The 24,837-nt window shown below is 35.2% G+C and overlaps 1 protein-coding gene across 1 annotated transcript in view; it reads right to left on the bottom strand.

The window, feature by feature from the left end:
• Positions 1-24,837, bottom strand: part of SNTG2 (syntrophin gamma 2) — a 207,030-nt gene that overhangs the window by 61,059 nt on the left and 121,134 nt on the right. Inside the window, exons 7-9 of the mRNA XM_053937530.1 lie at positions 18,850-18,937; positions 15,433-15,524; positions 4,149-4,276 (exon numbers count right to left, since the gene is read on the bottom strand). Of these exons, the coding sequence (XP_053793505.1) occupies positions 4,149-4,276; positions 15,433-15,524; positions 18,850-18,937 (308 nt within the window). The remainder of the gene's footprint in view (positions 1-4,148; positions 4,277-15,432; positions 15,525-18,849; positions 18,938-24,837) is intronic.

Here is a 24,837-nt window from a genome sequence, read left to right as displayed (position 1 = left end):
ATTAAAAAAAAATAAAAATACACAATACTTTGGAGTAGTTGTAATGGTCAGAATACCAAGAAATAGAAAATAACACCTACATCTAATTAGGTTGTTTTGTAATTGACGTCACACATACATGAGCTCATAGCTACTGGGTGAGAATTACTTTCATTCCACTCACTATTTCAGTTTTCCATATTCTAAATAAGCATTTTTTCTTCAGTCTCTATACTCATAATGTTCAAGATGCTATAGCTATTGTACCTTTACTCAAAGCTTCTGTCAATACACTGTATAAAAATTATTATATATTACTACCTGTACCAGCTGTAAGGACTAAAAATAGTTATCTGCATTTCCCCAAATAAGAATTCCGTAACAAAAATGAAGGACTACAGTGCATGAACCATGCACTCCACCTTCAAAAAGAATACCTATCTTTACTTTTCTATCTTAAAAAAAAAAAACAAAAAAAAACAAACACTCCAAACTATAATATGAACCACAAATTCCTTTGGGTAAGAAAAACTTACTGACATAATTTCTCTGTTAAGCTTACATCAAATTTATTGATCAATTCAATCCTCAACAGTCAAAAATTGCTGTTGCCAACTAGCAATTAAGAGTATTCACAGCAGTAGCATTCTCACTACATTTATATTACCTTACTTCTTACAGAGAAAAATTATATTGATGAATTCGTGAGAAGTCTAGAATAATAGAAGCAGTAGTGCTATATAGTAAAGGCAAACAAATAAAAACATTATTGAATTTCTAACTAATCAAAAAGACTAATTAGCATGCTACAAAAATAGGTATCTTCGGACAGACTCCAATCATATCAGCAATGTGAAATACACTAATTCAAGGTGATTTCAGTAATTAATACAATGTTTAATCTTCCACTGAGAACAGGAATGGCATCTCCTATGTTTTTTATCTTTCCTTTAAAATATTTTAAGGATTTTTTTTTTGCTTTTGTTTTGTGGTATTGATAAACATATTTCACATGCCCAGTACACAGTGTTTTCAGTCATTCCTTTATATGGAAGGAAAATATCTATCCCATTCTCTCTTGTTTCTGTTAATACATTGGTGTTAACAGAATTTAAAATGTATGGAAAAAATGTTCTTGTGTCATTAAGTCACACTCTAAAGACTTCCTGTGAAAAATACAATGAAATATCAAGTGAAATGAAAAGTCAAAGGCAAGTTACCTTTCTCTTCACATGAACAACAAATAAGAATCAAACATATACATGTGATCTTGGCCATCTCATGACACAAGAGCATGCTGAAAGTATGCCTTTTTTGGGCAAAGCTATCGGAAAACTCAGCTGAAGTACAGAAGAATTTAAACTGCATAGTTTAACCACAAAGGAAATAATAGAGCCTAATACAATTAGAATAGACCAGATTTGATCTAAGGCACATTAAAAAGTATACTACAGTCTAACAGACTATCTATATAAAGTATTTTTAATTAAAAAATTAATTTTGAGCAAAGTGCTGACATGTCATACTTTGTAATATTCTATTTTTTTTTAAATAAAGGCAATAAAAAGAGGGCCTTTAGTAAATATCTGACTCTACACAACTTATAAGAGACAAGATTTTTCTTGTTCAAAGGTTATATGAATGTTAGATCACCAGAGAAAGAATGCTGAAAATATGAAACAATCTTGAATATCAGGAGAAGTAAAGTGAATGAGGTCAGAGGAAATATGGGAAATGCCTCATCCAGTTAACCTCAAGGCAATATCCCTTTAATGCTCATATAGCTGTTTTTGTTAGTTCACCAAAACAAGCAAGGAGTACTTACTTAAGAAGTAAAGTATCGTGGGATGGCGGTAGGCTTTATGGAATTATTTCATATTCCTTCAGAGTGTATACAACAATAACTAAAAACCCACTAGTAATTAAAGAGTGGGAGATATACTAAATATGTATGGGAGTGAGATACATCACAAGAGAATATGTCTCTCCAAGACCAAAACTGAAAGCAATAAGTTCCTCAAATCTTACATGAAAAATATATCTGTAATGGGTTGATCTTGGGCCAGCAGCCAGGCACCCACACTGACATTCACTCCCCCAGCCCTCTCCAGAGGCACAGGAGAGAGAATTCAAAGAAGAAAAAGCCTCATGAGCTGAAATAAAGGTAGTTTAATAAGCAAATGGAAGAGAGAAAAACCCCAACTAACTAGATTACAACAAAACAAGTGATGAAAACACAACCACTCTTTATCTCTCACAAGCAGAATGATGTACTGTCAGTCTCCAAGGAATGGCTCGCTCTCCCCAAGTCCTCTGCTCAGTTTTTATTCCTGAGCAAAGATGTTAAACAGCATGGAATATCCCTTTGGTCAGTTTGGTTCACTGGTCCTGCTTGCTCCTCCTCTCAGCTTCTTGCCTACCCTGGGCCTATTTATTGTGTAGGAGCAGACCAAGAAAAAGAGAAAGCCTTGATGTTTTGCAAGCCCTGGTCAGCAACAGCCACTATACTGGCATGCTATGAATATTGCTTTAGTCACAAATCAAAACACAGCCATATAGACTACTATAAAGAAGATACTATAGATACTATAGACTACTATAAAGCTCCATCTCAGCCAGGCCAGTACAATATCTGAAGGTATTTTACATTAAAGAATTCTCAAAATACACATGCTGCTCTTTTGGAAACTGGATTCCCTTGGAATTTCTCCATCTAATGTGTAAAGCACAGGAATGAAAGTGCTTCAAACTATCAGAGTGGTAACTGAAGTCAGAGGTTTAAATGTTCTATCCTCTTCCATTTATCCTTTAGATGATGCAACACTGATGATAAGTTGATGCCTAAATGTGAACACTGAGATTTGTTTACTTAATTCACTGAATGTCTAATTCACTAATGCCTTGAATGTTTGGAGGTCTGTGATGGATTGGACAAGACTGCACAGCATGAACATGTCAGTTGAAGTAGGGAAGAAGAAAGTGGTGGAGGAAGTGATGAGGCTCTAAGTAAAAGAGAATTAAGAGTTCAAAGAAATTCTGAGGAAGAAGCTAAAACTTTCCTGGATAATTTAGTATTATTCACCTGTGATGCTTTAACAAACTCTGGGAGAGGAGCTGTCAACTGCCTTAGAAGATGAATTGCTGTAAGTTAAAGCAGCATATCTGTCCTACTAGAAAAATAATGTTTTTCAGGTAATTTTGAGGAAACAGGTAAAATATCTGGCATACATTAAGAAAGGTATTCACATGAATTTCTGGTACCTCCTCAGAGTAGGTGACCTGTATATTGATTCTTCAATAGAGATTCCAATTATCTTGTTAATATATATTAAAGGCAAATACATATAAGGCAACCCATAAATAAAATTCTCCCTTATGGAAAATAATGACAGTGAATGAAGTCCTGTTCTTATACAAATGGAGAACTATGGACTGCTTGGCCTACAACTACTGGTAGATTTGAGAGTGTTGTACCACAGAATAGTTTGCAGAAAAAGCTTATGTGTCCTGCAATGTGTTATTTTCTCAAGCATATTATTTATTGAAGCTTGATTAAACTTCACTTTTGCTTTCATATTTCCTGAAGCCCAGTAAAATGGACTCTGACATCCTATTCCACAGTTACTTTATGAACCATTAGTTATGTCTCTGAGATGCAAAAAAAATCTATGATCAAAAATACAATATTTTGTAACATGTACTTTGCAAAAATCTCATTAATATGAGTTTCTATATGACACTGATACAAGCATATCTATATTACATGATAGCACAGGCATGATGATTATGCACTGTGTTATCATTTATAATGAAAAAGGAGAGTTAATTGACAATATTAGAATTGGGGAATATAGAAGTATCCTATTAGCGATACTGAAGGAAATGTAGTAGCTTCAAAATTCATTCACGTAACACCAAGATTAACCTTTGTACTAGCTGCTGATGCTAACTGAATTCCCAAGATAAAACAGATTATAGAAACATATTTGTAGGAGCTTTACCTTATCTTTGGTAATCACCATGAATACCATTAATCTTAGGAGAAGATAAACTACATAGCTTTTAATAAGAATTTCATATCTCCACTCAATTCTAATAAAGCCAACAATCCACAGCAAAACACTATGTACAGCTAACTAACCCAGTGCCTCCCCTTTTAGATTACAAACCTTAATTTATCTGTTCCGGTTTTGTACCTCGAGATTCGAGCCATCGACAGAGGAACTGATAAGGTGTCTAGCCAGCGCTTCTCATATTTTGGTTCATTAGCTATGGGTGAAGAAGGTGATGATGGAGCCTGTGCAGAATAAACGAGAAACAGTAGGAGAACTTATAAGACAATATAGTCAAAAATCCATGAATATGCATCTCTGGCTCTGTTTGTCTCAGAAATGAATAATCATCACAATAGAAGTATTCAAGAAACTCAGAATGGGGTAGAGAAAAGAAAACCCATATGTTACCCATCTTGATATTTTGCTCTTGATGCAATTTCAGTATTACTTTAACATTAAACATCTCCATTTTTGTTAATATTAATAATACTAGAAAGAGTTTTCAGTCATAAATGACATGTTTTTTTCTAAATGCAGCATAATATACATTTGTAGTTTAAATGAATTTGTTTTGTATAACTCTTCTGCATCCTTCTATCATCAGAGAAAAGGACATAAATAATATCCTAATTAAATACTACACTAGAACATTTATTTGTGCATTATGTTCTTATATCATTTAAGAGTAGATTTAAAATTCTAATTCCTGTGTTATGATACTATAGATGGATGCCTTTTGAAATTTTATCTTTGAAGTCTTTCTTTAAATGCCTCTACTAGAAAGGCAAGAGTTGAGCATTTCACTCTTTTATAAAGATACCAGTAAAATTTACACAAAGGTGGCTGAGAAAGATTTACAGACATACATATTTAGTCAAATTTAGGCGGTTGTGCTGTTTCTGAACCAATTTTTTTTTATCCTGCACCATGCGGAGAACTTTCCAGTAGAAAACAGAGTTGAAAGTTAGCTATTTTTATATGCGCTATAAATAAACACTGAGTAGTATTTATAAAAACAAAGAAACCATAGAATGACCCAAATTCAGTTCTGTTCTGCCCAGGTGTTCAAAAGCCATAAAACTTACACAAAATAAAAAGCATTCTGGGAATTGTCTATTTCTTTTTCTTGCTTAGAAGAATTTAGGATTATTTTTTCCCCCTAAAGCTCCTTCTTACAGTCAACAAGCGCTGATCTATTTACTTCTTTAAATAAATCAAAATAGTGTGTTTCACATTCTAACAGGATGACTGGGACTTAATGACTGGAGTACAATTTCCTAGTAAAAGAAAAATTTGTAATGAAGTTACTGAAGTGGGTTACCCTAAGGAATGTTTTAGACAGCAATCTTTTTGGGGACAGGAATTTCATTTAGAGTATTTGCTATCCCCTAGAACCATACAGCTTTCATTTGACTGAGATCTCCTGGTGTTTTTGCAGAGTATTGTATGAGTATTTCATAACCAAGTCCACAGACTAATTTTGTTTTATCAAATTAGACACAAAGGCTAAAGTGTCTTTAAAATCTAGAATAAATTTATTAGTATCACAATGAAGAATCTGACACATATTACAGAATTCTGCATGGACTAAAATAATTGACAGAACCCCGTGCAATCTGAAGTTGAAAAGGATCAACATAATCTAACATTGTCTGTCTGGAAACTAAAATGTCTAGGAATAAAACAGAAGGTAGCTTATTGAAGTCAAATATAAATACTTGATTATGATCACTGAATCCAAGAATGAGAAAATAAAGGAACATAAAAAATTCCTGCAACAACATCAACTATTGTTCCCACCCTCTAAACTCTCAAGATGCAGAAAACATCAAGACAATTTAAACATAAAACTATTTTTCTTATAAACTATTAGTTGTACTTCTTATATCACATTATTGAACAACCTGATAAATATTCTGTAACATTCTAGGTAATTTAAGAGCATTTTTCAGAAAAAAAAAAAAATTAGTAGGTCACATAGGTAATTTAATGTATTCATTTGAGTCCCTTACACTTCAATCAAATGCTTCAGTAGGGTATCAGCATAAAGAAAAAGTATCTCAATGCAAGTAAAAGTTAGAATTTTAGAAAATGTACATCACAGCTATTCATTAGGTTAATGAATTGAAGGGGAAAATTGGCCAACATCACTTGGTCAAAAATCTATTAACCCCAAAGCTATGAAACTGAAGCATAGACATATTAATGTTAAAATGCTAACCTGTTAAAGCTGCTGTAAATTCCTAAAGCAAATGGTTTTCCCCAGACAATTTCAAAGATTTGATATTTGAAAAATACACTAAAAGGAATATTTTTTTTTCCCCACAGTTCCAAACTACTTATATCTGCAGAAACTCTACTGCATGATCTGAACATTAACGGACAAGAACAGCAAAAGGGTATGAAGGGGTCAAAGTAGTCTAAGTTTCAAATATGTATTTCTTGTGAACACATATTCTACTAACAGTTTATGGTAGAGCATAAAGTTGGAATTACACCTCTTCATCTTAAAGACAAAACAGGGAATACATATGTCTGTAAGACCATTGCATAGATACAGAATACTATCATAGGACCAGCAGCTCATTTTGTTTTATTTAACCTATAATCTATTAACAATTCAATCCGAGATTCCTTGATATATTCTCTTCAAAACGCATGGATAAAAAAAAAGAAACTGAGGAGAAAGCAAGTGAAAAAACAAGAGAAAGGGCTGCAGAAGAAGCTCATTATACTGAGTGAGAGATAAAAGAACTGCTAAAACAGATAAATGTATAGCAATGAAGAAAAAAATATTAACTTTTCCCACACTGTAATGTGATATGAACAGGTGATTACCACTCAAAATTTAGATCTTGAAATTTAGATGTTGAAAAGAATTGTTTTTTAACAGTTAGGTTAACAAAGATTAATTGGTCTGGAGAAGAAACTGCTGAGGGAATTATATGACTGAGATATGTAAAAAAAATAAATAACAGAGAAAGGGGTTAAGAAACAATGGTTCATTTGGCATTTTCACATAAGAAGCAGGGGTATTGATTAGAAATAAAAGATGTAGGATAAAACCAGAGAATGAATGTTTTAGTCTATATAACAAAGTATAACAATGTTTTAGTCTATATAACAAAGACATAGGAAGCACCTATGTCAGAAGTCACCGGAGCTGCAGGAAATATTCCCTAGAAATAACTGTACATATTTCCTCTGTTCTTGCATTCTCTTGAGGGCATCTGCTGGGAATAAGCTTTTTTGGCTGGATAGTTCTTTACTCTGACCCAGTGTAGTGAGCTGGCTGACCTTCAAGGCATCTCTCCACTAAATAGCTGCTGCTGCTGATCTTGAAAATTCTTCACATCATTCCTCCAAAGCACTAAAATAGAGATCATCACTGTAATCACAGCTTTTAAGCTCTCAATCATTTTATACCTTCAGTTTTCTGCTGAGGTTGCCAACAATATTGCCAATTAATGCCAATTTGCTTGTAACACCTGCCCATTAAGAAATGGATTGAACACAAAAATCTAATTTTTGACAGAACAGTGAACAAGAATCAATTTTAATGACACATAATCACTACCTACCTGGGACAGCTGTGTACTGTTGACATGGAGGAGGGTCTGACTCTGTATCCCGTTAGCAATCACTGACCTATGAATGACACTGTAGGCAAGTGCTTTAGTGCTTTCTTAAACAACTGTATAACTACTTATTATGGTGCAACCAAAAAGTCTTCCAAGAGGCAAAAAAAAGTCCAGAAAGTCCACCACTAATGGGGAGATGTAATCAGACATGTCTCTATAATTTAGTTTCCACTAAGAGCATAGGAAGGAAGGGAAAAGATCCCAGCTGGCTGTCAATTTTTTCCTCTTTTTGTGACATATAATTTGCAGAGTTTGGGAAACTCAGTTATTTTACCTTAGTTTCTTTTAAACTGTCATTGATTTTAAATCTCTGCAAGAAAAATATCATGTCATCGGAAGAAAGTATTTCTGAACCCTCTCTAGCAATTTAATTTCCAGCTGCTGCTAGGGCCCTACCTTGAAAGCAGCCACAGTGTTTTTTTAAGTTGACACAGCCTTTTCATTAAACTCTGGCTTCAGGAAGGCTGAAGCTGGGTTAATTTACCTGGAATCAAAAATACTTAGGGTCACATTACTGAACAGGATTAAGCTTGGTTTTAAATGTATTTTTAATCTCATATTACAGTGTCTGCTTCGCAGAAAGGGAAATGATGCCCCATCTTTGGAAGTATCCAAGGTCAGGCTGAATGAGGCTTTGACAAGCAACCATCCTGTGCTATCATGTGGCACATGCAGGACAACCAGCTGATCAGGTACAGACAGCATGGGTTTAGGAAACGCAGGTCCTGCTTGACCAGCCTGATCTTCTATTACAAGACCTAGTCGATGAGGGAAAGGTTGTGTGTGTACCTGGACTTCAGTGAAGCTTTTTTTACTGCCTCCTACAGCATTCTCTTGGAAAAGCTGGCAGCCCATGGCTTGGACAAGTGCGTCCATCACTGGCTAAAATCTGGCTGGATGGCTGGGCCCAGAGAGTGCTGGTGCATGGAGTTACATCCAGCTGGGAGATGGTCACAAGTTGTGATCCCCAGAGCTCAGTATTTGGGCCAGTCCTGTTTAACATCTTTATTGGTGATCTGGAGGAGGGAATCAAGTGTACCTCCAGTCAGTTTGCAGAGTACACCAAGTGGGGTGGGAGTTATGTGGGAGGTAACACCGAGTATGTTATCTGCTGGAGGGAAGAAGGATCTGGAGAGGGATCTGGACAGACTCTATCCATTGTATGAGGTTCAACAAAGCCAAGTGCCAAATCTTTCACATGGATCATAATGGTCCCCTGCAGTGCTACAGGCTGGGGGTAGAGTCACTGAAAAGGTGGAGAAGGACCAGGGTGTCCTGGTTGACAGCTGAACATGAGCCCAGGTGTGCCCAGGTGACTACAAAGGCCAGTGGCTGGAGAAAAGGCAGCACTAGGGGGTCCTTATTGCTCTCTACAACTACCTGAAAGGAGGTTGTAGCCAAGTAGGTGTTGGTCTCTTCTCTGAAATAACAAGTGATAGAACAAAAGGAAATGGCTTCAGTTGCACCAGGAGAGGTTTAGGTTGGATATTAGGGAAAACTTCTTTCCAGGGAAATGACTGAGTCACTGTCCTTGGAGATATTTGATATGTAAACAGGACACCTAGAGATATGGTTGGTGCTGGACTCGGCCATTTTTAGTTAAGCTCAGGTTGGATTTGATGATCTTAGTGGTCTTTTCTTACCTAAACATGTCTATGATTGTACCATTTTATGAAATAAGAATCAAGGGTGATATCCATTAGGAAAAAAATATAACCTTTTACAGGTAATTTGGAAGTTATCCATTTTCTGCTTTAGAGGATTTAATATTTCAAAGTGCATCATTAAAGCCTTGATCCTGTTGCATAAACTTATATTTCTACAAAGCACATGTAAGAGATATGACTAATCTTGATTACTGTCTTTGTCAACACTGGTTCAAAAAGAGATGATAATGATGATGTTATTTATTTCTCAAAGTAATTTTTGCTGTTTCCATTTTAGTGAGCATTGCTGACAATTTCTGAAAAAAATATAAAATATCTCTCTGCAAAATATGTATATGAAAATGGTAGCAACATTAATATGTTTGATATTTATATATTGATATATTTTCCTTGTAAAAACAACTCTGTGGCTTAAATTATAGAAATATAAAACCATAGAGTATCTCAAGTTGAGGAGGTCCATAAGGATCTCTGAGTCCAAATCCCTGCTAATCACAGCATTACCTAAAATTAAATCATATGATTAAAAGTGTCTTCCAGACATGCCTTAAAATCTGAAATGCTAAAATATCTTGGCATAGCTTCATTGCCTTAAACTATAACTGAAAACATTGGCCATTATGTTTCGGTGGATTTCATGACAATCTCTTAGATTAGAAAATACTAGCTTTTGTGCATCTTTTTGATGCCAACTGGAATGTGCTTTGCCAATGCTCCATTACTGAAAATGTTTCAGCATACTCAAAAAAAAAAAAAAAAAAAGCCTTCAATATAATGAGTTTTTCAAATAACCAGATCTGTCTTACACTTATTCTGAAAAAAGAGAATTAGAGTTACATAATTTCTTGCAACAATACCCAGCAACATTCAACTCAGAGTGAATTGGATGTGCTCTCTCTACAGTTTTTAGTCCAATCTGTGATTGAAATGTATGTATATATTTCAATACATATAGGTTGATTTTCTGTATTTCAATGAACCTATCTGACCTATGTATGGCTGAGCATTTACTAATACTTATTACAGGGACTGACAGAAAGCAGGGGCTTTATGTTGATTGGAGAAGAGAACATGACTGCTTCATTTAGCAGTAAGAGTCTCACATTAGCTTATTTTAATCATTAAACAACACAAATATCAAATGTATAGCCAAGAGTAGAGACATGAGTGAAACTCTTGTGATGCCCAGACAACAAAACAAATTATGGTGATATCTACTGTAGATAGGAGTCAGAGCTTTCAACTTGTCTCAGAATTCAGAGGGATTTAATTACGATATCAAAGTACCAGTGCATTCCTTTGATGCAGCATGAATTCAGAAGAGGGTCTGTATTTATTTATTTTTAATGGAATTCTTAGATGCAGGTGCACAATTCTGTGACAGTTTTAAGAAGACAGTAATTATCTGGTAAAGTATGCATCACCGAACCATTTAATAGATAAAGGCTTCTATGGAGGAAACATGCTCTTTCAGGTGAAGTAACAATTTGGAGTTGTAATATGATGTCTTCAAAATTCAGTGAAAGCAGCACCTTTTAATTACACAGCTCTATCTACAATATTTTAATTGACAGATGTTTCATTAAATGGGAGGAAGGTGGAAAAGCATGTGAAAAACTCCCTTTCATTTCAGAGAAAAGAAATACTTTTAATTCTAATGCTGCATCAGATACATGCTTTTGAGATATAATGATTTCTCTTTAAGACATTTAATTCTTTTTAATTAATATATGAGTTTACAGACACTGAGCACCTATACATGATGTTTACATAGAACCTGTATAGCAGTACATGTTAGGGACTTACACTGCCTTATTCACTGCAATAGCTATGCATTTAAATCAGTTGGATTACTATTCTACCAGTGAGGAACAAATTAAAACTCTTTCAATTATATAAATTTCTCTAGAGGTGATTTACAATGGAAATATTAATGAATATTTCATTACATCTGTGCTGCTAGGTGCTAATTCATTATTATTTTTTTAATGTACCAATGGCATAAAAGCCTGAGTAAGATATTTTTAGAGAATACATACGGACTTTTTGTCAGAAACTTGCACCTTTTTCTTTAATTTTTTTCCCTTGAGCTAGTATGTAATTGGTTTCTGAGTAACCTCAACAACCTTGCCTGGAATACCTTTCCAGATGTAATTTTCCTTTGGGGGTAGGGGACAGGGACCAGAGTAGTTTATATTAAATCTCAGCACAAAAAGTAGAAAGTAATTATGACTGCTCAAAAACTCCAACAGCAGTCAGAAATCAAAACCCAATATTAAATGTATATAAGGAAAAGAAAAGATACAATGTTAAGATCATTATAGTTTTACACTATAAATGCAAGTGTACCCAAACTTCAGCTGTTAGACACACCATTTGGCAGCCTTTTATATCCCCAAAAGGGGCATACTGTCCTTGCGTAGAAAAATTAGCTCAAGCTTACGGAAACTTTGAATTTCACACTCTGCACACCCCTCAGAATAAATCTGAGTCTTGACTCTTGCTTCTCTCTCTGAGATCAGCGTCAATTTGTTGCTGGAGCTTGTGGAAAGGCACTGGCTGCAGCTTAGCGGGAGAACTTGCTACCTCAATTTTACAATCCATTTTCTCTATAAGCCACATACACATATACCTGAACTGCTAGTGTTCATCTGTGCTAACATCAAATTTAGAAACATTTTACTTTTTGCTGCTGCTGCTGAAAACTCAAAATGAGCAAATTCAAAAGAACTGTAAAAAACAATATATTCACATGCAAGGGCTGTGTATGGAGAAAATATATATAATTAAGAACTAAAACCATATACCTAACAAACTGGGGAATTTCCATGCAGAAGAAAGGCAACCTGATCAGTCAATGGTCATACATTCCCCTAAGGTATCCAACAGAATGGATTTTACTCTCACAAGGGTGTCAACCTCCCTGTCATGAATACTCTTCCCTTTTTGCCATTTAGTGCTTCAGATTGAGTCGTATCATTCTCTCACTCTAGAACTAGGAATCCCATAGACATTAAAGATGTAGAGGCATCAAGGAAAAAATATTTTAAAGCAATTTATAAAAATGTAAGTGCCTGTTTAGCTTCATCTAACCAACTAACTTTGACATACACTATCAAAATTAGAGTTCTCAAATAACACAAACACACTGAAAACAACCATTTACTCTGGTCTCACTTCACTTGTTAGACCTTCACTTTTAGACAATTCCAGGAAGCTGGATTCTCAAAGAAATGAAAACCTAGCATATTCTGTGTTTGCATTGTAACTGCCATATTATCCATGGTGTCTTAAACAGTAATTTGTTTTATTTACATTATTTTTTTTCCCCCCACTAATTTCTCCAGAGAGCTGGCCTGGATATCTAGGATATTTGGACATCTGGTAGGATATCTCTACAGCACTTTCTTCATTGTTTTAGACTTAGAATTCTCCAAGTGAACAACCTGTACTCACTAGCCTTGAAACCACCTTTTTTGTATGTTTCATGTTTCCCTCCGGAAGTTTACATTGTGTTCATTAAACTACTTATAAGGTACAGATGAATGTGACTGCCACTGTCATTTGTCACGGTAGTGCCCAAGCACAAAATAATCAGGTGTGAAGAGAGCATTTCAGCTCATTTCTCTGGGTTTGAGAGAATCCTGTTTAAGTGCTGTACTGCAAACTGCTCTGATATTATAAAAGATGGATATAAATCCTGAAGATGGCATCACATCACATACAGCAGATGCTTCACAGCAGGGGTGACAGACATAGGTCTAACAGAGGCAAGACAGCACCAGAACTGAAAATGGTACAATCCTATTAGGCAGAAAGAGCTTGCTGCTAAGATTGCTAAACTACTGCCTCTCTGATACAAGCCATTGTTTTTCAGAAGACATCCAAAATGACAGCTTGGTGAAACTGGAATAACAGTAATTCCTTAGCTCTCATTCCTGTCTTTTCCTTTACATGGTATGCTTTTTGGAGTAGAATTTCCATTTATAAATATAGGTGCGTTGTCTATTATGGCATGGACCTGAGTGTGGTTAAGAAGGTACATAAAACTGCAACACAAACTTACAAGATGCAGTGTTCAAAGTGAGTCAGATCTCCCCTACCAGTGAGAAGGACATTTGACTCACTTTGTAAAAACAGGATTCAAAACAGGATGTAAAAACAGGATTCAAATATAATTAGCCTTATTAGACAATAGCATTATGAAAATGTCAGTTCTGGTTTTACTTTACCATAAAACTGAAAATATTTAATTGAATAAAATAGAAGTGCTCACTAGATGGTAGCTGAAACACATTCATAACCACATTTCAATATATGATCACCGCTCAGTTACACTCAGAGTTTGAGAAAAGTTTGATCATACAGTGCACCATCTCAAAATCCAGTCATTCCTGCTCAAAATACGTAGGGCCTTGCTTTTGAGTTTCACAATAAAATTCTAGCAATTTTTCATTTTGTTTTCTGTGAAGGGAGATCATGACTTTTATGACCTATGATGTAGATTGTCCTGTTTATTCCACTTCTACGTCCTAGTGTCTATGGTACACATAGCTCTTCATGTGAGTTTTTGTCAGGCTTCAGAAAAATTAAGTGCTGTATAAAATCAACCTAGTACCTTACTATCACACCTTTTTAATTTCTGTTTTTCTGCTTATATTTCAAGCCTATACCCTATACCCTCACCATAGCCTTTTGTGTGCTATCTTGGCAACTAATTCTAAATTACTCTGATACAAAACTCCAGCCACTTATTTATATTTTTATAATACAAGAAGTTCCAAGTGTGCAATTCCCACAGCAGTCATTAATGATTGTTAAAAATCATCACAACACATCCATTCTAGCATTTAGTAGGTGCTAATTTACTAAAATGTGCTAATGCTGGCCATAGCCCTTTTCTTATAATGTAAGCTCTTTGCAGAAAGGACTTTCTTTGCCTGCAGAGAACCTGGTAGACAGGCATTGCAGAATGCTGGATCCTGAGGTTTGGATTCTTTAGTAAAACAACAGCACAAGGCAGTTAAAGTTAATAATCATCTGGAAAGCTGCAAACAAATAAACATGAAATCTTTTGTATCTGTGACCATTTTGGACACCAAACACTGAGATACAAGTATCAACACAGCAAATTTCTGTTTATTTATTTCTTTATTGTACATAATGCCTTTATACTATCATATATGAATATGTTTTTAGCATATAAAAACAAGCTTTAAGGAGTAGTAGAGAGAGACAGTGCTCAAAGAAGTGCAATACTTGAGAGAAGTACAGTAAGCATCAGACAATTATATCACTGCCTGAGAAGAAAAGGGAAAACAGAGGAGAAGCCTTCTGACCATTCAGTGGGTATTCTTTCTGTATAATTTAATATCCAACTGAAAGACTAGAGCTGAGATTTGTTAGGTGTTGAAAAGGTTTTGAGCATGAAGGTCCGTGTCCTTGTACAGCTAGTATTTACATCTTCAATCTTCATTACTAAAAGGACAGCACTGTTGCTTACTAAGACATCCTATGTTCTTTGGTGACTACCACTTTTCATGGAGAAAAGAACTTATTTTCTTTCCCCACAATGCTGCAATTAATTCCATCACAGTTGTTCACTGCAGAAAAAAGAACTGAATATCCTCTGGGTTAAAGAAAGAGACATTTTTTTTCCTCTTTTATATATTTTTTTCTGTCTTTCCCATTGAAAAAAGTTTTCTTCAAGAATTCAACTTTACATTATTTTCTTAATTTCACCTGCATTTCAGCATCTCCAGCTGGATTAAATTAAACAGTATAATGCTACAGTTCAACAACATATGACAAAAGTTCACATGAATTCATGTCTAAATAATGATTAAATCTTACTGTCTTCTCTCTTCCAAACTTCTCAGCTGTCTCAGAGTAAAAACCTAGCAGTTCAGGATCATGTGTTGAGGACTTTATAAGTACAGAATTTTACAGTATAAGCACTTAAAAATTAATCAAAGCAAACAACAACAAGAACAAAACTAGGGTAGCCTTACTCTAGCATTTTGAAGTTCAAAATGGTAAAAGAACTTCTAGAGCTCACACCCACCATGATTTTATTATTCATCTGCATACCGTGTTAGTTGAGTTTCCATTTAAATGTAAGCCACTGTCAAAGAGAGGTGATGAAGTTCCACTGCTGTGATCACTGGATGGTCCAGGGGAACCTGGAAATCAGATCAAGAAAAATACCTGCTGATGTTAAAAATATATATATATATCAGACAATATCTAGTCCAGCTGTAAAACACAGGAAGAATTTTTTAATATAATTCCCCAAAACAAGACAGAAATACTACTTGTATTTTAGAAAGACAGACAATTAAATATCCATATGCTATATTTAATGTCTAGAAATAAAAAAGGTTTCATCTGAGAGGGGCTGTGCTCATGGGATCTATTTGTATGCTTAACTCTTTGCAGGATTAAGCCTTTTTCACTAAGAATGAGATATTCAAAACAAGCAGTCCTTGTCTCATCCTTAAGTGATACTTAATCAGTATCCACAAATAAACTCATGTCAAATTCTGGTTTTTTTTGTTGGCAATAACGAAGGAGTGGAACAGATAAAAGTGTGGCGAGAACTGTAGATAGATATTTCCATGTTATCACATCTTGTGCTTTTGCCATGACATGAGATGGTGTAGGGAAGGGAGATGTATAAGAAGGAAGCAGGGGAGGTAGATGCTACTCCTGATGATGTGCTCATGGTGATGATATGGGTTAATGGGAAGAGACAGTATGATTGCAGTTAAAGTGAACACACCACAGCACTAAAACTGCCAGCACAGCAGCTGGTCTGATCGAATGCTGGAAGGTAGGGGACCAAGTGCCTGAGTCTTCCGGGATGGCACGAGTGGCCAAGATAATTCAGAATTACGCATGTATGCACTTAAATCCCGCCTGCAGTGTGATTTGGGAATTTCTTTATTGCATAATGGAATTGCTGCTTAGCTTTCTAAATGTGTTATTGATGCTTCATGACTGGAATTCCCTTTTGTGCATGGACTTGTGAAAAGCTCTTATTGAAACGGGGTGCTATTCTCTGTAACTCCATTACTATTCTCTGTAACTCCAGTTTATTTATTGTCTTAAATCAGAACTATTTTCCATAATTTTATCCACCTTATTTGCTTATTTTCACACCACTAAAATGAATATTTATAGCAAGCCATTTACCAAAGATCACTTGACTCACAAACCTTGGTTTCAGCTTCTATTGAATGGCTACACAGAACATTCTAGAGAGGTGCATGTAAGCTCTTGTGGAGGTCCAGGTTCAGTTCAGGAGAAGGGCCATTTCTTAAGTTCCTTACATGTCTGATCATACCTAGCAAGTTCTTTTTTTTTTTTGAGCACGTGGTATAAAGCTGGGGTCATGCATGGGACTGGGGAGGGTAGTATAATGCTTGCCAAAAATTTCCTCATGCTCTGCATAAAGGAAGCAAATCTGATAAGCTGCCCAAAATAAGCAGTTTACACACAAGGTATTTCAGAAGCATTGCTGCACTCCTTGATAGTCTGGTAACTTGTCTAGAATGGCACTGTCATTGCTCTTCCAGAAAAAGTTTTCTTTGAACAGTAATCAGGGGCAGACCCCAAAAACTGCCCCATTGAGATGGGAGATGGCCTCCCTGATAATCACTGCTTTCTGTTTCCAGAAATAGTACTTTATGGAAGCAGTGCCATGATCTCAGCCTCCCAGACAGAATGCTGCAGTATCTCCTGGTGAGAAAGCCAAGCTCCCCATGATGTACAAAGAGGGCACCAATATTCCTGGACCTATGTGAACCTCTTGTGAAGGTGGCAGCCAGCTTGTGTAGAGTGTGTACTAGGTTTTAGTGGCAAGGGTTTACGGGCTGGGATGTCTCCAGAAGTGGGAAATGGCTGGACCTGCCCTGTGCCAGACACAGACAGATCCAGCCAGATCTCACATAACCATGCAGCTGAGCTCGTAGCACCTCTGGGAAACTATTTAACAAAGGGTAAAATGCAGAAGAACAGAGACAATAATAAGGAAAAGAGTGACACAAGGCCCGTGAAGAAGGTGATGGACAATTTATTTGTTTTGTATTGTCTTTGTATTTTGTATTGTCTTTGTTTCTCAGTGCCTGAATCTATTTTAATAGGCAATACATTTATCTAAGTTTCCCCACATTGCCTCTGCTTTGGCCATGATGGTAATTAATAGCTAATCTCTTTTGACCTAAGAGCTTTTTTGTTCTGTTTGTACACCACGTTCTGTTTGAGAACAGGGAGTGAGAGAGTGTCTGAGTGGGAGTTTGGCTCTTAGCTAAGGTTAACCAATGGCAGGCAATACAGTTAAAGTATGCAATTGATGTCAGTCTACAAGATGAGATACAAGTTCTAGTAGCACTGTCATAGTCACCAATAAATATGTCCAACAACACAGACAATACTGGTAATATGCTGCTAATTTGCCAAAATCATGTTTAAGCTTGGACACAGTTATCCAAGACACTGTCAACATAATTTTAGAGTTGTCTGATGATCTAGTAGGAAAAGTAGGAAGACTAAACCTGAAGGCTCATTAAAAGAAACACTGACCATGTATTTTCAAATGAAAATGATGAGCAGTAAGCACTGAAAGAAAGATTCTAGCATGAAATGTATAGTTCAGCTTAGTAGAGGCCTGCCAAGTTGGCTTTTGACAGGTATAAAAATCTAGATTAAATGACTGACACTCTTCTAATGTCAAGGTCTAAACTATGACACCTGTGAGTCTGTTAAAATTAGGAAAAAACAAGTACATAGTTGAGTGCAGCTTAAATAAATAAAATCTAAATCAATGCAAAAACAAGACACATTTCAAAACCTTTTGCTTATTTTGGAGAGAAAATAATCTGTTAAAATAAAATGGTGCAAAATTATTTAATCTGATTAAATAAACAGATTTATTATGAACACTTTTCTAATTGCAACACTGATCACAACTGTGCAACTTGAATATTTTATCTGCTAACCAAAACAGCCCCAAGCTTCCCTGAGCTGTATTGTTCATATACTTTTTAGTATTGCTACTGTTAAACTACTCAGTTGTCTCAACATAATTCTGCTGACAAAACCAATCAAAATAGCAAAGCAATTTATGAAATATAAATAATTAATGTTATCCATTTGTTTGGTAAGTGTCCTCAAAGTACCTTTCCGTGTAAATGTATGATTCAAATGGTTGTAAACACTATTTTATTGTATTCCGGCAAAGCTTCTGTTGAAAAACTTTCAGCTATCACCCATGACTGTACTGCATTTTAATGATTTTTTTCAGTTTTATTTTGAATAAATGATACGTAAGCAGCAAGGCAGTATGCATTTGATTCTTACATGTCAAACAGTAAGTAGATGGACAATTTTCTATTTCTTCCTGTAAAGCACTCAAGGATTGAATTTCTATTTCTGTCACTGCTAGCTTATTACAAGAATACCGCAAAGAGGAAAACAAATTACTCCCATTCACTAATTTCCTCTTACCTAATGGGAGCTTTAAAAATGATGGAGCTTCCCTGAGGTATTGAACTGTGATGGTAACTTCATCGCCAGCATTTCGCAGTAGGTGTACCTGTCAGTGTGACAAATAACAACTACTTTAAACCAAAGAACAATCAGTCATGGAAAGCACATTACTTACAATGAAATCAACATTCCTGTTGATCTATAATAAACTCAGTGTAAGCATTTCTGACTTAGAATTTAGAATAGTTGAGGATCAAGCCACAACAACAATGAAAAGAGTAGGCAAGACCAGTGGAACAACCTGAATAAGTAATTTGTTGGGCAACCTGATATTACATACCAGCTGAACACAACTTCCACTAACTGATTTTACAAAACTGACATAAGATAGTGAGGAAATGTGTGCTTATGTAGATATAATACATTAATTTTGTCTGTATACAAACAGAAAGATACATGGCAGTATCTTAATACATCATACACACCTTGATCTTAAGTATTTGGTTTGATTGATTTGGGTACCAAATTAAGCACAGTTTTGTGTTTCAAATATAGTCTTGAGTTTTGTGTCTTCATTGTCTGCAAGCATTTGTTAACCAAAAGGGAATAAATACAAATACACATGTATAGACATGTTTTAAACCATCAGAATTCACTTTGGGGCATATCACACTACCACATAAAGTGTTTTTTTAAATGCAGAACTACAAATAATATATCTGATGGAAATCAGTTCCTACTACAGGGCAAAGGTATTCCCCAGTTTCATATCCATGACTCTCAGGAAACAGATATTGTGTTTTCTTTGCATGTGGCCTGTACACACAGGGCCTGAATTTCTCTGATCCAGTTTGTCAGAAATGGATGCTACAATGTGTGGCCTCTAAGCTAAGCATAACCAGAGCATTCATCCACCAAGCGGAAAATTAACTGACTGTAGCAAACTGACTTACATAGATGCATTTAATGATTTAATATGCTGGGAGGAAGCTGGTTGTTGTGTTGTTCCAGACCACCGTTTTAGCACAATGCCACGTTGGCCAACATTATGAGATGCAGGATTATCTCAAACATTTTAAGTTTTCCACTTGTGTACATAAAATAATGCTTACACCAGAGACTGATGTATTCACTTACATGAAAACATCAAGCTTATGTCTGATGGAAACAAAGAACCTTTTCCTTCTTTTTCTTCCGCTCCCATCTGGCCCCCAACTCAATCTACTTTTAAATGATTTACTATGAAAAATACAACAGCCAGTGCTACTTACTCAGCCCCAGAAATCTGAGTGTTGTGCTTTTGTGGACAACTGACTATAAGAGAGCCTGAGGTCTCATTGTGGGGAAAAAACACCACGGAGAAAAATAATATGATCACTGGTTTCTGACTAAACCATTTGAAGATGGTCACAACAGGTGTAAACAAGAACTACAGAGTAGCAAACTTTGCATGCTTCTTTAAGGTCATACTAAAGTATGTAAAGGCTGCAAAGGAAACCAGTGTGTCTTAAATTCTAAGGTGCAAGAAAACTATGTCTCCTGAAATCCTCTGCCCCTTATTTCCTGCAGGAAATTTTCTATTTCCTAGTTTAGACATTATTTATTGCTCAAGGAACACTGAAGATGATTGGTAGCTTTCCTCGTCTCACTCTACTGTTACAAAAATAGGACAACCAATATATTCCCTTCAAAATTAAAAACATCAGAAAATATCAGGGCAGGAGGGAGAAGCCACAGTTGGCAAAAAATACAAGATCCTGTTACCAAGTGCTGCTGTACTTGTAATACCATTTTACTTTTCACCACATGGTAAATCTATTAAAAACGCCAACTTTAGCTTATAATCAGTACAGAAACAACAGTGTTTTGCATAATTAAATAGAAAATTTCAAAAGCAACAAATTTTAAAGGTAGACCTGATACATCTAATTGGAAGAAATATAAAACAAATAAAATTAATACTGAGAACTCAGTTTCTTATTTACAATTGCCTTTTTAAATAAGCCAAAGAAGTGCTTTAATTTTACCTTTGGAATAACAAGAAAGAGTTTTGATTTCTTAATAGAAATAAACCTTTTTCAAACACAGAAGAACAACTATGGTTCCTCTAAATTAAGCAAGGAATGTTTGTACACAAACATTTATCTTTGTCAAGAGATGAGAGGAGACAGCATGACAGACATATTGTCGAATGTACTTTTGGAAGACATTAGTCAAATTTTACAAAAATAAATCCAAAAATTGTTGGAACAAAATGAAATGGTAGACTAGAAAATGTTGCAAAATATGAGATTTCATTTTTTATTTCAAATTTTACTTTGAGAAGGAAATAACTCCAATATTAATGATTTGGTTTAAAATTTCCAAGCATCACTAGTACCTTAAAAGATATTCACACTGTTTCATACTCTCCTGAAGCTGCTTAGTATTCTTCAAGTAGTGCCTGAAGAGGTCCGAGTGTTGAACCACACACATACTAACAGAACTAGATAAATTTCAGTGATCACAAGAAGGTCTTAACAGTCAGAAGGTCACTAAATAATGCACTTCTCTGTGATGCTGAAGCATTTACAAAAGTCCACTAAGTCCAAAAAAGACAAATCCAGTACCTTTGGAGTAACATTCACTGCTACACTGTTGTGGTAAAATTATGAAAAGAGAATTGCAGAAGTGGGTGGGTTTTGCTGTTTTTTTAAAAGCATTAAATGCATTTAGTGCAGCTGACTCTGTGTGTGTGTGTTTATGCACTTACTCGTGTTCATGTGTATAAAGGAAAAAAGGGCTTCAGCTGAAATACTTGTTTTTCATGCTGGCTCCAGCTTGCAGGCTTTGCATATCTATAAGAACATTTATCAATCCAGGGTTTATTACACTTTTCTTTCTCATATGCACTTCTCAAGAACAGAACAGAAACAATGTTACAAATATAAATAGGAGAGTCTATATCTCAACTAACTACAGCAGAGAGTCTGCAGAGAAAAATATGACTCATATTTTAGGAAAACCTAATGACCTTGGTCATCTCATTTTTACTGTCAACATCCACTTAAGGGAAATTCTATATACATCTCTGCAGACAAGCCAAGGCACAATGCAAAGCTGCTGGCATTCTTTTTAAATTCAGGTTCTTTGTGTTTACTGTGATTTGATCTAAATCTTCAAACCTATCTGAATATTAATATTCACGCTGCTCAGAGATTTAGACAAGGTTTTAGCTGTTTGAAACAGGTCCTGTTTTATTAAGAACAGCAATTAAAATTGAAAATGAGAATGTTTTTGATGAATTATTTCACTGATATGGCCCTTTAGCCAATATCTATTCTGAGTGCAGAAGACAAAACATTTCACTGTGGCCATTTAAAAGATTCAACTTTAATGTATTTGCTAATATTTTTTCTAGAAATCAGTGAAGATCTTAGGATACAAAGAAATCCTCATTCACACATATGTATCTCTAAATACAAAGAATCTGGATGATAACCTTACACTTTAAACACAGGAAGGTAGATGAAATTAATCTTATCTTGCATGTCTTGAAGAATATTTAAGTACATAAATTGGACTAAAAGTCTGAAGAAAAAATTCTGAAGTAGAAGGATGTGAATCACCTGATGAATGCTTGAGCTTGACGTACAAGCCTTTCCCAAATAAAACTTGAAATTCACACAAAGTGCAAGTCTTGGACTTGAAAAGTATTTGGGTGGAAGGTTATGTACAAGCCTGCAACAGAGCAGGCAAAAAACTAAGATGTAGTAAAATATATGAAGAATTAGACCCTAACATATAATAGTAAAAAAAAAAAAAAAAAAAAATCAAAAAGGCCGCAATGAAATCTAGATAACTAAAAGTTTTAAAAAATTCTTCACTCTTCAGACAGAAAAATAGAAATTTAACACTTAAAATGCCTCCTAGGCAAAAGTATACTTTAAGGCCCTTTAGGACACTTGGCAATTTCAGCTCAAAGCATACGAACAGGGCTAAAAAATCTGGTATTGTGCTTATATCTCTATGAGTAGGCAAGGGAGATGTGTGACAAACAGACACCCTGCAGTACAAGTAGACTTTAAAATGTCAGTAGACACAAAATGGCTTTAAAAGTAGTTTTTAAAATTAAAATTGGTTTGCAATTCATATTGGAAGACCATGAAGCAGAATTAAGTTAAAGAGACAATGATATCTTGATACATGTCTCTTTTCCAATGATCAAATATGGAATGGTTTCAAAGTAATACTTTTGATTCTTCTCTTCCTTAGCGTTGCACCATTCAGTGAGCAATAATCTCTCTCTAAATGCTTAGTTGGCTAATACAAAGCAAGCCTTTGTGTCTGAACAATCTATACAAATACGCTAGGAAAAATGGCAGTCATGTAGACTTTGTAAATTTTCACAGATTTAAACTAAACTGCAACTTCTCTTAGTTTACTCAATTCTAACTTTTCTCTGATTTCTGCCTATAAATATAGTAAAATACATTTTTACAGATAGCTTCAGTATCAATTTAAAAAAATAATGCTGCTTCTGTATGATATAAATACCAAGCATTACGAACAAAAAAAAAATACATTATTTTAATTTTTTTTCATTATTCTGTAACTATATTTTTTTCTATTTAATTACACACTCTAGTGTGTAATTAGCATTGTGTAAACAAAGCTTGCAAAACTGTCTGGAAGATCAAAGGTGCACATACTGTGCACTGGAAAACAAATTTTGAGTCAACTCAGCTGTTCCCTGAAGCAATGAAATAAATGTGCTTAATGATAACTATTACCTGAAGCATGAAGACTCATTCCTGAGAAAGTAATATTTTCCAAAAATTCCAAGAATATCAGAGCATTATGGGGACTTCTCTCTGGAAATTAAGATCAGTCTCAACTGCGAACAGTGTGCTATAAATAAAAAGTGTTCAAAACCACAGAACTCATAATTAAAGAACACGCAGTATGCTTTATTGCTTATCTACTGTTATGCATTACTTGTAAAAAGAAAGAATTGTCTCAGGTATCAAAAACTCACAACAGATACACATATCTGACTACATGTGATTGGAAACACATATCGTAAAGTGGAATCAGTATCCATAGAATTACAAATATTTCTGTCACAAAAAAAAACATTTCTGCAGTCCTTTTCAAGCAAAGAAATTGGAATAGCCTAACCCTGCAGGTTCATAATCTTCAAGTGTATCTAGAATTTTTTCTAGATGATAGTTAAGTAGTTGAGTTTATACAAACTCAAAGGAGAACAGATTGAGCTGAAAATACTAAATGCAGGTTTTCATGTAGCCATTACTTTCCAATTTTCTTTGCTGTTTCCTTGTATCTGTAATACCTGCACAGCTCTCAGAAACAGATTTTTTCTGACCTGAAGTTTCTGAGGAGAGGTATTAGCCAAAAACCCCTGCCATCATTTAGTGGCAACGGTATAAAATGATGATGAAGGTAACTGCTGCTGAAGGATGGGCAATATTTAATGAAGGCTGTCTTGTGCTACCAAATGTAAAAACATAACCAGAAGGTTTTGAAGTTGTCAAACTCAGCAGGTCATATGCTGCATTCTCTGATTTAGAAATTGTTAACAATTTGGACATTTCTTCCTTTTCTCACAACAAACTTTTCCACAATGATCCCTTTGATCTAGGTCTTCTAGAGTTAATACAGAATTAAAGATAGGAAGCACCAGGAAGTGCTTTTGTTGCCTACACATTAACTGATGAAGTATGAGCTAGAAGACCCATGGAGTCCAATGGAGTGCCCTGCAGTTTGAATCACCCATAGAATTTATTTATAATCACTCATATGTTTGTTCTTTCAGACTTGAAGAACTGAGGCACATAGAACACAGAAACATTTCTCCTTTACTAAAGTCCTTACTGTTAAAGAATAGATTGTGGGAGAATAGGAACGGGGCTATGGCCGAGCCTCATCCCTAATGGGTGCAGCTGTATAAGACAGAGCAACAGCACTGAAGGAGAAGAAGCATGCAATGCTGATGTGTATTGACCC

This window comes from Vidua chalybeata, chromosome 3 (genome assembly GCF_026979565.1).
Source record: "Vidua chalybeata isolate OUT-0048 chromosome 3, bVidCha1 merged haplotype, whole genome shotgun sequence".
NCBI lineage: Eukaryota > Metazoa > Chordata > Aves > Passeriformes > Viduidae > Vidua > Vidua chalybeata.
This window is presented reverse-complemented; position numbering and strand designations above follow the sequence as displayed.